The 12,767-nt window shown below is 34.7% G+C and overlaps 1 protein-coding gene across 1 annotated transcript in view; it reads right to left on the bottom strand.

Annotated features, from left to right (window-relative positions):
• LOC148282834 (carboxylic ester hydrolase) overlaps positions 1–12,767 on the bottom strand; it is an 80,484-nt gene that overhangs the window by 48,930 nt on the left and 18,787 nt on the right. The window contains exon 2 of the mRNA XM_088224471.1: positions 9,401–9,639. Coding sequence (XP_088080597.1) covers positions 9,401–9,639 — 239 coding nt within the window. The remainder of the gene's footprint in view (positions 1–9,400; positions 9,640–12,767) is intronic.

Raw genomic sequence — 12,767 nt, 5'->3', positions numbered from 1 at the left:
TATCCAGACCCACACAATCATCAGAGCCATCTGGGACAACTGGATTGCGAGATACGGCGTACCGGAGAAAATTATAACTGATCAGGGTAGGCAATTCATGTCTACGGACTTTAACTTGTTTTGTTCCAGATCAGGCATAGCACACTCCAACACGACGCCTTACCATCCACAAAGTAATGGCATGATCGAGCGATTTCATAGAACGCTGAAGACGGCCATTAAAGTTCACCACCCTGTTCCGTGGACAAAATCGATCAGCACCATACTACTCGGACTGAGGGCCACACTGCGCACGAATGCAGAGCACTCAGTAGCAGAGATGCTGTATGGGTGCAAACTAAAGTTACCAGCAGACATCCTGGAGCAGACGAACGACTACATTGACCCGGACTCCTACACTAGGCAACTGGTAAATTTCATGCAAAACGTCAAACCAAGGCCAGTCGAGCACCACAATAAAGGTAACGTTTTCATCCACCCGGAACTAAAGAGAGCCACACACTTGTTTCTGAGGGACGACAGAGTGTACAAACCCCTGATGCCGAACTACAAGGGGCCCTACAAGGTCATCACCAGGGCGGAAAAGACGGTAACACTGGACGTGGATGGCGAACATAAAAAGGTTTCGCTGGACAGGTGCAAGCCGGCGTTCCAGACAGCGGAAGAACGAGCCAGTCCAGCAGAAACGGAAACACCAACAGAACAACCGGCATACACAACGCGTAGCGGCAGGAGGGTGATACAGCGTCAGTTTTGAAAAACAGATTTCAAAACTTGGAAGGGGGCTGTGTGGCGGGTCGACAACGACGGCACGAGCCGAACATTGCCGAACGCCGACGTAGAGCGTACGAACGGGCCAAACCGGCTGAGAGAAAACTACCGGATTCCGACCTCACCGCACGCGTCTTCGAGGCACAAAATTACCGCCAATTTAGATTTACCAACTTCATTTTATTTTGCCTAATATAGTTATTAGAATCCTTCTTTCAATGTGTTAGCTTCAGTAGTTTAGTTTCGTGAATAAATCTTTGTGTAAAACGTAAGTACCCTGTTTTACTTGCTCTCATTCTGTGCACCCACATAACTTTGTACATCACAAAATTAGGCCACCAACTAGGTGCCTACACAAAGGTGGTAACAACACCACTAAAATGTTATCGGGTTCAATAAGGTCAAGTCTATGTTCTGCTAAAAACAGCTAGACTGCTTTCATACAAAAAAAAACTGTATAAATCACATTCTGAAAATGGTGTCGATCACGAAAACGGCATTTCTCAATTTGCAGAAAACACCCTCAGAACTAAAAAAATCTTACGGTACATTCAAATCATTGACACTGGTCAAATACACAATTAAATTCTTGTTTGTCTTTTAAAAAAAACTAGTGTGCTCATTATTTATCATTTGTTTAAGTCAAAAACATTCCAACTGTTGTGTAGATTCGATTATTCAGCCTTTTCACAAAAGCGCTGTTATCTCAGTTTCACTTTTCTATGGCTGGCTGCTTTCTGCATAACTACGTTCTATTGATGGTCATTTTTAAATTTCGAAAAATAACGGAAGCAACTTAATTTAACACCAGGTAATTTTTTTTTAAATGTCGGAGATTTTGAAAAGATATAAATGGGGCAGAACGAAAAACAGAACAAAATGTGTAAGGTAGCCAACAAAATTACGCAATAAACCAGAAAACGAATTTAATGCAATTTTATTCATGATCATTATCACCCAGAACATAATGACCTTTACCTGTCAAAAATAAAACTTGTATTTAGCCTGATTCTAATCAGTATTATAAAAATCAAAACTTAATCTAAAAATTATGTAACTTTAATTGGGAATTTCACTTTTGATATAATTAAAATTATACCGTATTAGTAATGTATGTAAAGTAAGTACAGACGAGGTTAAAAGTCTCTGACAAATCATATATTTCTTTTGACAGAAATATCAACAAACATAAGTAGAATCGAATCGCAATACTACGAGAATCTGCCAATCATTTCGTCCTAATTTTCTTCTACTTCTTCATTTTTCGCTCCTACCGCAGGTTGGCGAGCATCATTCTGAATTCATCATGATCCTGGGTCAGTCTAATCAGCACTGCTGCATCCGGCACACTGAACCACTGTATAAGATTTCTGAGTCATGATGCTTTTTCCGTCCCATATTCCGCCTGCCCTCTATCTTTCCTTCCACAATAAGTTGGAGAAGGGCATACTCATTGCGGAATATGTGACCAGAGTATGAGGCTTTTCTTCTTTTGATAGTGGTCAGTAACTTCTTCTCCTTCTTCACAATGCTTAAAACCGCTTCAATGGAGACACGATCAGTCCACAAGATTCGAAGCATTCTTCTGCACAGCCAAAGTTCGAAGGCCTCAATTTTGTTCATCGTTGAGACTCTGAAAGTCTAACCCTCCACTCCATATAGCAACTCAGATCTCGGTTGCACGAGAGTTTCTGCGTTTTATAGAAGGTTGATCTCAAAATCTCAATTCTGGGCCTCGATAATGATGGGAAGATAAAGACGTCATACCTTCACCTTGACGGTATAGTAGTTGAAGATAAATTCTCTCTAGCGATTATAAAGATACACTACCGATCCCCCACTTTCAAGTTTTGGATAGGTACATCACGGTACACATATCTACGCACTAAAATGACATAGCTTCAGTATGACGTCATAGTTAAAAATAAAAGTTTCCCGATCGACTACTAAGATAACCCTAAAATATGAAGTTTTTGTAAAACCACCATCAAGTTTTGATGTAAGTACATCGGTTTATACCGACGGGTCTAGAACCCCTCGATACGTTTATCTACGCATTAAAAGTGACAAAAATTTTGTTCCACAGAGAAAGTTTTCCTTTAATTACAATTTACTTAAATTTTTAATCGTTTTGAGATTGCCACTTTTTTCTTAAAAGCCTATTCAAAATATGAAAGAGAAATAAGTAAATTTTTAAGTTGAAATAAATTCTGACATAAATGTCAGTTTCTGAAACGAGTGGCTAGATGCAGAAAATAATGTCGCTAGATTCTGTCCTATTAACATATAAGAGTATCGAGGCGTAAGAAAGTTTTATATTTTTTCGTCTGTTTTACTATCTTCCAGAGTGCGCGTATCGAAACTTCAAAGGAGCTGGCTTTGTAGTCGCTCGGTAGATAAATACTGACGATCGTTAAGCATATCGTCTTAACAAGTGTCAAAAGTCTTTTAAAAATCATGTTCAAGCGAGCATTTTTTGCTTAAATGGGATTTATATGAGTTTATAATCGCTTTGAAGTGGGCACTTTCAATCGCAGAAGTCTATTTAAAATGTAAATGTGAACTATTTTAAATGTTAACGAAATAGGGAACGCAGACTAATTTTTGCGGCCATTCATTGGTTCGTTTCGATCATATGATGTCGATATGGCAAGTAGGTAGAACATTCCGAGGTAAGATACATATAGTACAGAAGTTAAGTATACCGTCTCGATATATACAGATGAAGATAGCGTTCATAATTGAGGCCCTGGTCTTTATTTCTGAATCCGGATTCCACGCGTTATTTAGCCAGCATCCTTAATATTCAAAACGTGTAACCTGTTCTATCCCACTACCGTCTATAGTGAGATGGATGTTAATTGTTAATCTGCTATTTATAAAAGAGCTTCTGTATTTAGAACATTTGTATTTATGCTCCAAGTACAGAATATGTAGATTAGTCAGTTCGTCGAATAACTTGGAATTCTTAAAGGTAGACCTTCCGGTTTTTCGTAGATCTCTTCACCATAAACACAGTTTAGGATGAAGATGGTTTGGCATGGATTAGCTCGAAGTCTTATATGTTGATTGTGTTTATGAATATTCATGTTTACCATTATTTTAATGCCCTTGTTTGTCTGTGCTACATAGTTTTACGTTTTTTTTATTCAGTTTCTTGAACTTGTGTTTCTTCATATAACTGTTGTAATTGGCTTAGGCCGTATACATGTTTACAACAAACAAATACATATAAGGACTTTCGTGTACTATTTTAAGATCAAATAAATAAAAATAAAAACGGATCGAGAATTTCGTTCTCGACTGTACTTGAGAAGATCTTGCCGAGTTAAAAAAACCTCTTAGAACGAGTGACCCAGAAAGAGTTCAGATTGTACGAGACCAGTTTTTATAAACTTCTTAGTGTTAGATAATATGCCAAAGAACCGGTCCGTTCAGATGCTTTTTTCTACAAAAGTGCATACTAATTTATTCGTGTAATATATTTTTTATAAGTTTGATGAATGACAGATAATTAGACTCAAAACATCGTTATGTAAGGGACAATGCGTAAATAAGGAAGTTCAGTGAAAAATTGAATATAAATATGTTTTCCATACATTTTTAATACCACGTGCTATGTGCTACGCTACGTAAAAGGTCATTTTTTGCCGGTTTGAAGACAAACCTTTGATCTATTACATGATGCAAGGAGAATAAAATTAAATACAATATATTTACGAACACGATCTACATTCTTTTAGAGGTGGGGATCAGTACCATGCAAGTTCTTGACGTCACTGCGACCTGTGAAGATCTATTGTAATAGGTCCCCGTGAAAAGTTCTCGCCCTGGGCTGGTATTCCAAACGCGCTCGTGGCCGTATTATCTCGCTTATTTACATACAAAACACACGAGAAAAACTGTTTTATCGTGCCGCAAGAGCGGTTCAGAATAGCACCCCAGGTCTTTAAAGAGCCTGGCTACTGTGTGGAAGGCGAGAGTTCTCATTTTGCTAAATCTCCCTCTCCAAACCCAGATCCGTAAAGTATCGAGCTAATTGGAAACGAAAAGCCGGAAGATCTGTACCAAAAAATTCCAAGTTGTGTGACGAATTGACTAATCTACACATTCTGGACATTGGGGCATAAAAACAAAATTCTATCTAGAAGATTTGATAAATAGCATATTTTGACTTCTGATGACATGGTTGGGAACATGATAAGAAATTGATTGCAACAGAAATGAGATATCACAACAGCATCATCAGCTCAGTTCTACGTTTCTTCAATAAAGACAGATTGAGAGATTGCTCAATAGAGCAATCTCTCAATCTGTCTATATTGAAATATCAAATTAGAAATAATTACCGAATAATCCGAGCATCCATGCCACTTTTCTTAGAAATCGGTGTTGGACAGACTCGATATGGTCAATATTAGTCTTATAGAATGGAGACCAAATTGGAGAAGCATGTTATAGATGGGGTCGAACTAGTGAGCAATAAAGAGTTTTGCTGGTATTAATATTGAGTATAAATCTATCGTGTTAATATAGGTTTTTAAATATTCAAATGCCTTGTATATCCGTAGGACAAAAATACAATTTTTACTATTATGCAAAATGTTATAAATATAAATTATAAAAAATCTGCGTATAGGGAACTTATTTGGAAGATGATGAAGTAAAACACAGCACATGAGAAACATTTCAATAACAAATGGCAAGTAACAATATATAAAATGTGTACTTACAGGATGTTAGGAAATAATTGTGACATAAGATGGCGATATTGTTGAATTTCCAAATTTCAAAAGAGGATATTGTTGTTTTATTTCTCAAGCGAGAAGGCGTGTGTTCTAGAAAGATAAGAGTTTTTTATTTACTTTTGTTTCTACATGAATTATAGTTACACACAGTATTACAACAAAATTGTATTGTTTGTCAAGGTGACTGGTAAAGATGCAATATTAAGTGACATTTGCCATAGCACATGTATCGTGTATTGTGCAAGAATTGACAGGGCCATGACGCGTAAAATCGTTAAAAAATATAAGGAAAACATTTATGAGAAGGGAATATGACAGTCTAGGCATTTACAGGGCTTATAACCTAATTAATTGGTTTAAGTGGCCATTTTTTATATTTTTTAAAATTATTTTTTATTTGTTAATTATGTTAATTGCTGTACACACATTGCTATGTTGGTATAATACAATGATATTATCACAAAAAAACATAAATCTCACACAGTACCAATGAGGAACTTCAGCCCTACGGAAAATTGGATACAAAAAATGTTTTCTTACGCGGGGTAAAAATTAGAGCATTAAATTTTACGGCAAAGTTTCTTGAAAATGTACAGAAAAAATAATAAAAAATATTTGGATAAAAACGCACTACTTTAAATGACGTCACTGGTTCATGTGAATCAACCTATGATCTGAGAGCTTTGGAAGATTTCCGGTCTGCTTGTCGCTTCTGGACCAATGGGAAGAACTGAATGAGAATAAGCGGAAATGAACCTCTGACGTCACACGCGGAGTTATTTCAGAAATACAAAACTTTAAAAAATCGTAGCGCCAATAATACGATATGTAAAAATTAAAATAAAAAAAATTGACCTAGTTTAACAGTCTATTAACAAATAAAAAAAAATGAAACCACTGAACTTCCTCATTACGTACACAACACAATATATGTAGGAATAACACGTGACTTTGTTTGTGTTTGTAAGGTATCCAAAATAAAATACTTTTATTGGATTTCATTTTACTTAATATATATATATATATATATTTATTTTAATACTAAAAAATGTAAGATGGGACACAAATATATCAGCCTTGTCCTTATACTGATTGCCATATCTGTGAAGCCTAGGGACAGGCGAGTGCATGTGATAGTTGGTCCTAGAACTTGCAGAACAAAAAGGAGATCTGTGGCGGGTATGTCGACCAGGTACACGGAAACACATCAACTCCGGCAAATCAGGACAGTCAATTAATGAATTGATCACTTTATAAAGTAATATTAGGTCAGTTAGGATTATTCTATCAGAAAGTCTTGAAAGATTTGCTGAAGATAACAATTGATTATAATTAAATAAAGCAGCTGGAATATGAAGTTTAAAATTATTATATATTAGAAATTTCTTCTGGATGCGCTCAAATGAATAAAAAATAAACGTAGAATTTAATCCAATAAAAGTATTTTATTTTGGATAAGCTTACTAAACTTTCAGATGAATCTCACCTACATCAGTGGCTTTATAACTGGCCATATGTGTATGTATTAGAGTAATAACCTAATAGAGTCGCCAATACGGATAAAAACCATTCTACGATTATTGACCACGACGTTAGCTACAAATTACAGCAATACAACGGGTCGTAGGTATTTGGATGTAGAATTGCGAGTAGTAACCGAAACTGTCCATTAAACGGTTGTTGTCAAACTTATAATTAAACTACAACTAAACCGAAAAATTGAAACGCCTTTAATCTATGTAATAGAGCTTAAGGGCTTCTCTAGATAATTTTTACTCTGAGGCGTAAGTAGTTATCTCTCTTATTTATTGGGAAGAAAAACGTACTCATAAGAAATAATGGATTTTTCATTTGGTAATTTAGATTGAACGATAAAACATCGTATACCCCACAGCAGATCATATACAATGAATTATTCAATACAATATGTGCATTTTAAATAAGGTGTTCATATCTGATTACGATAAAAAGTTATTACACTATAAAATATGTTCATTTGCATTTCAGTTCATTGAATTACAAACATAATTTATGTGTTTGAAATAGTAGAGTTTAGATTCAATATTTTTTTTTAAATGACTTAGATTTTGTAAAGTTTTTACTAATATTATGTTATATTATGTATACCCGGGTTTTTCAGGGCCAAACCGCATAATTTTAGAAGAAAACTTTTACGATATTGAAATTTTTAAGAATACCCTATTTTTTTTTTGAAAATCACATTTTTTAATTTAAAAAAAATGGAATTGAAAACGTATTTATTTATTTACTTGTACATTTCATATTAGGCAAAATGGCACAAAAAACACTCAAGTTCGCTGCCGCTACTTCTCGGTTAATTCTGTCGATTGGTCCGAGGACGATAAGTAAACCGGAAATCTTTCACAACGCTCTTATCATTGGTTGATTCACAGTTAGTGAGGTCGTTCAACGTAGTTCGTTTTAATTATATTTTTTTCGTACATTTTCAAGAAACTTGCTGTATAATTTGATGCTGTAATTTTTACCGCGCGTAAGATATTTTGTATTCAATTTCCCGCAGGTCTAAAGTTCCTCATTGTCAACAAGTTTTCAGACTCCTTGCTTCCGATGTCAATCAACGATTCACCATTTTTTTCCCAAACTACTTTCGTTTTTCCGGATACGGTGCGGATAAGGTACATACGTTATACAGGTTCCCGTAAAAAAAAAAATTTTAAACACGGCTACACGTGCTCTAAGCTAATGATAATTTCTTACAGACTCAATCATGAATCAAAATATGTATTTGAAAACTTATCAAGTTGTGACGAAAAGCTTAAAAAAAAATTAAACCGCCCCACTTTGGAAAATTAATGTCATTTTCGGATCAAAAGTCAACAACTCTTTTATTTTTACAGGTATATTAAAAAAAAGAGTCTAGTCTTAAAGGCTCCGTATGAAATGATTTTTTTACGTTATTTTTATTTTCATACAGTAAAATATTAAAAATAATATTGAAAACATTTAAAATTGTGTTCATTTAATTATAATATATATACAAACTAATAGCGATGGGTTATTATTATTATAAATGACGAATACCTATCAATAATATCAATAAATGACTCAATAATGTACTAATTAATAACAAACTAATTCGAAAATATTTTTTATAAACAGTCTAAATTTAAAAATTTTCGTAATAACTTCATGATAGGCAAATTTTGGCAACTAATTTTTATAAATGTTTTATACGAATACCCAGACTACAAAACAGAATTAAATGTAAACCACGGGGAGACGTAGGTGACTGACAAAAGTCTCGATGAACTTAATAAAAATAAAATTATTTTATAATTATTTATATGTATATAAAGGAAGACAATTAAATGTTTTAGATGTTTTATGATGTTTAAAGGATGAAATGTTCAGATATTAAAAACTTTATATCTATTTCTCCAAAGTTTAATAAGAAATTAACTTTTAAAGTGATGAAGTGAACCGATTTAAAATGGTATTCGTAAAAAAATACAGTTTGTGGCATTGAAAAAAGAAAGTATTACATTGACTTAGTTAAAATTCTAGCATAATATTATAGTTTGACACTTATACCCGAATGCAGAGATAAAACTTAAGGTGAGGAAAGTACATTCTAATTTCAAATGCAGAAAATAACCCGAAGGTAAAGACAATAGAATGTACTTTCATCACCTTAAGTTTTGTCTCTGCATACAGGTATTAAACTTTTTTTAAATATATTGAAATATGTCAGTAGCAACATTGGTAAAAATTTATTATGATATGCCGATGCTCTACCATTTTCCATAGTGCGCTCGCATGTTAAGTTGAAGCAAATCACACGCGTCGCGTCGTTATTCTACGATCACGACGCCGACGCGACGGCGCGGCGCGGCGTTTACCTGATTCCCTTGAAGCTGTAGTAGTTCTTGCGCGGGTGCGTCTTGGTGGTGAGCGCGCGGCCGCGCAGCGCGCCCAGCGCGCACTTGACGCGCGGCGCGTCCCCCACGCGCAGGCGGTCCACCAGCTGCTGCGCCACGCTGGCGGCGCGCGCGGGCAGCACGCGCAGCCGCCGCAGCGTCAGCTTCAGCCCATCGTGCTCGCGCACGTGCGACGCGAACGCCTTCCACGCCTCGGACACCTGGGGAAAATCAAACCTTATTTGTTTATTCAAACTTTTGTACACTTAACTCGGCTTGAGCATTTTTAAATTAGTTTTTTTTATTCAATAAATTAAAAAGTACACATGGATAAAAATTAGGAGACATAAACAAAGAATACATCAAATACAAAAACCTCACATAGCCACTTTTTGTGGCTTGTTGGTGAAGATTATCTAAGCTGAGTCTCATTTACAATAATAATATTTAGCATCGATTAATTAAATTAGCCTCTATTTAAAATATTAAGCCTCTTTTAAAAAAAAAATCATACTAAACAGACACCACATTTCGCACAAATGGAGTCATGCGTTAAATATTCTTGTCACATTTTGTTGTCTTGTCGGAAATTGTATTATACAGGGTGTTCATTAAACCCTATCACATCCGAAACCACGATGATCAGTATGAGCAAGACGACATATTGGCAAATTAAAATAATTTTTTAGAACGAATAAAATTTAAAAAAACAAAATATAAAAAAAAAGCAAATGTTTGCTTACTTCTGCAGGGGAGTAACGAGAGGGGAGGGGGGAGTTTGATACACCGACAACCAAGCTCCCCTCACTCCAATATTGTCATTTACAAAAAGGGTTAAAAGTTATTTTAATTTTAGAGGTACTTAGTACTTTCATAACCATACATGTTCTGGTCAGGGCTGCGATTATAAAGGCTATCTTTATCGGTACATTCGGAGACGGTATACTTAACTTCTGTACTATCTTCATCTACACTTGGCAGGTTCTACTCACTTATCATCTCGATATCACATGATCGAAACCAACCATGAATGTCCCGGAAAATTTAGTCCGCGTTCCTAACTGAATTAAACTTTAAAATAGTTCTCATTTTTATTTTAAATAGGCTTCTCTGATAAAAAGTGGCCACTTCAAAGCAATTATAAACTCCAATAAATCTCAATTCAAGCCAAAAATGATCGCTTAAACATGATTTTCATATGACTTTTGACAATTACCAAGACGGTATGCTTAACGATCGTCAGTATTTGTCTACCGAGTGATTAGATTACCGGCTTATTACGTGTCGGAAGATAGTAGAACAGATAAAAAAAAATATAATAACTAAATTTATTTTTTTTAAGTGGCAACATTTTTAGCCTAGATGCTCTTATATGATAATATGGCAGAATCTAGCAACATTATCTGTGCATCTAGGCGTTTTTTTTTTAAACTGACAGTTATCTCAGAATTTGATTTTATTTATTCGACTTCATAATTTACTTATTTCTCTCTTATATTTTTAATAGGCTTTGAAGAATAAAAAAAACGTAAAAACGATAAATAAATCGTAATTAATGGAAAAATTCCTAGGTGGAATATTTTTTTTGTGTATCGAGGGGCACTAGACCCGTCGATACAAATCGATGTACTTACATCAAAACTTGAAGGTGGGATCGGTAGTGTATCTTCGCAATCGCTAGGGAGAATTTATCTTCAACTATGACGTCATAATGAAGCTATGTCAGTTTGGTGCGTAGATATGTGTACCGTGACGTACGCTTCTTCTTCTTACATATCCATATATCTACCCAGAACTTTGATGTGGGGTCGAAAGTGTATCTTCGTAATCGCTCGAGAGAATTTATCTTCAACTATACCGTCATGGTGAAGGTATTATGTCCTTAGCTTCCCATCATAATCGTGGCCTAGGATGTGAGACAGTATCACGTATTTCATATACCAATACGCAAAACACAAATGCCAAAAACACATTTTTTTATAGGTCTTGTACCGTATACAATTCTTTTTTTTTTTAAATACAGATTTTACAAAAAACATTACACTACCAGAACTGAAATTAAAACTTAAAATGCAATATTACTACACATTATTATTACCACACTACCAACAGTCAAACTAGAGAATGGGTCATGGGGTCTATTACAAACTCTAAATTCGGGCAAAGAAATTTCAGGTTTCTGGGCCCCAAAATATTTAATATGCTACCCAAAAATTACGAAACCGTGACCCGAATTCAATTTAACAAATTTGTTAAAAATTGGTTACTGGGTTTAGGTCGAGAAAAATCGGAAAATTTACTCAAAATACATTCCTAATAAATTAATATTGTATAACTGTATAGTAAATTAACTTGTAGGTAGTAATGTTATTGTTTATTTTTGCATAAACATGTCTGCCTTAAAACAGGTTGTACCTAGTTAGGCAGACTAGACATGATCCAGAGAAATCTATAACCTAAGTGTGTATGTAGTAGATAAAGTAATTGACATTTTTGTTAATAAACTATGATTATTATTAGGCAGTTTGACAGGTACTTAAAATTTTAAGTTAAAAATTCTGTGATTTTAATAGCCCTGTAAACGTACGTACGTATCTTTGCTGAATTTACATTTAAAATTTAAAAAATAAGTAATTTAGCACTGTGAATGCCTATACTTCCATATTCTCTATTTAAAAATATTTTCTTTCTCTGTTGTAATTTAGATCTAAATAATAGGGAGGAAATCCAGCCTGTCTACAAACATTTGGACATACTCAAAACATTGTTAATTAAACTAACTGGTATAAGAAGTATAAAAAATGATAATTTATTTTCAGGCGTTGCCTAGTAGGTGAATCGGTTCAGCTCTTTTACCTCACAAAAGCCAACAGATGGTAGAGTTTAAGAAATGGGAATATTTTCCCCTCTCTGTTGCAGCAAAATTAAATTTAAGAGGGGTTTTGTGCTCGTGGGTAGTGTCGCGGACTTCAGAGCAGGAAGCCCGAGGTTCGAACCCCAATCCTCCTATTTTCTGACTCGATTATTAAACAATACAATAAAATGGCCCTGAAATTGAAATATTTTCAGTTAAAAGGTTAAAAATGTTTGGAACAAATTTAATGAAAGGCAAGACGTCGTAGGTTTGGATGTCACATTTTTTATAAAAACTTTTTAAAAACATTTTTTACTTCTGATGGGTAATTGAGATAATTGGTCCATCTGTTTTTGGCCTTATACCAGACGACGCGACGTATTTGGGTTTACAGTTTACAACATGTTCCCTGTCTCAATCATTCAATTTTAATTCAACCCATAAATAAACAATAAATTTACTCTTGCACAACAATACGCGGACGGATTCTGGACA

This window comes from Micrasema longulum, unplaced genomic scaffold, assembly GCF_059751315.1.
Source record: "Micrasema longulum isolate JH-2025_06_02 unplaced genomic scaffold, ASM5975131v1 h1tg000286l, whole genome shotgun sequence".
In the NCBI taxonomy this organism is placed as follows: domain Eukaryota; kingdom Metazoa; phylum Arthropoda; class Insecta; order Trichoptera; family Brachycentridae; genus Micrasema; species Micrasema longulum.
The sequence above is the reverse complement of the archived record's forward strand: the minus strand, read 5'-3'. Positions and strand labels throughout refer to the sequence as shown.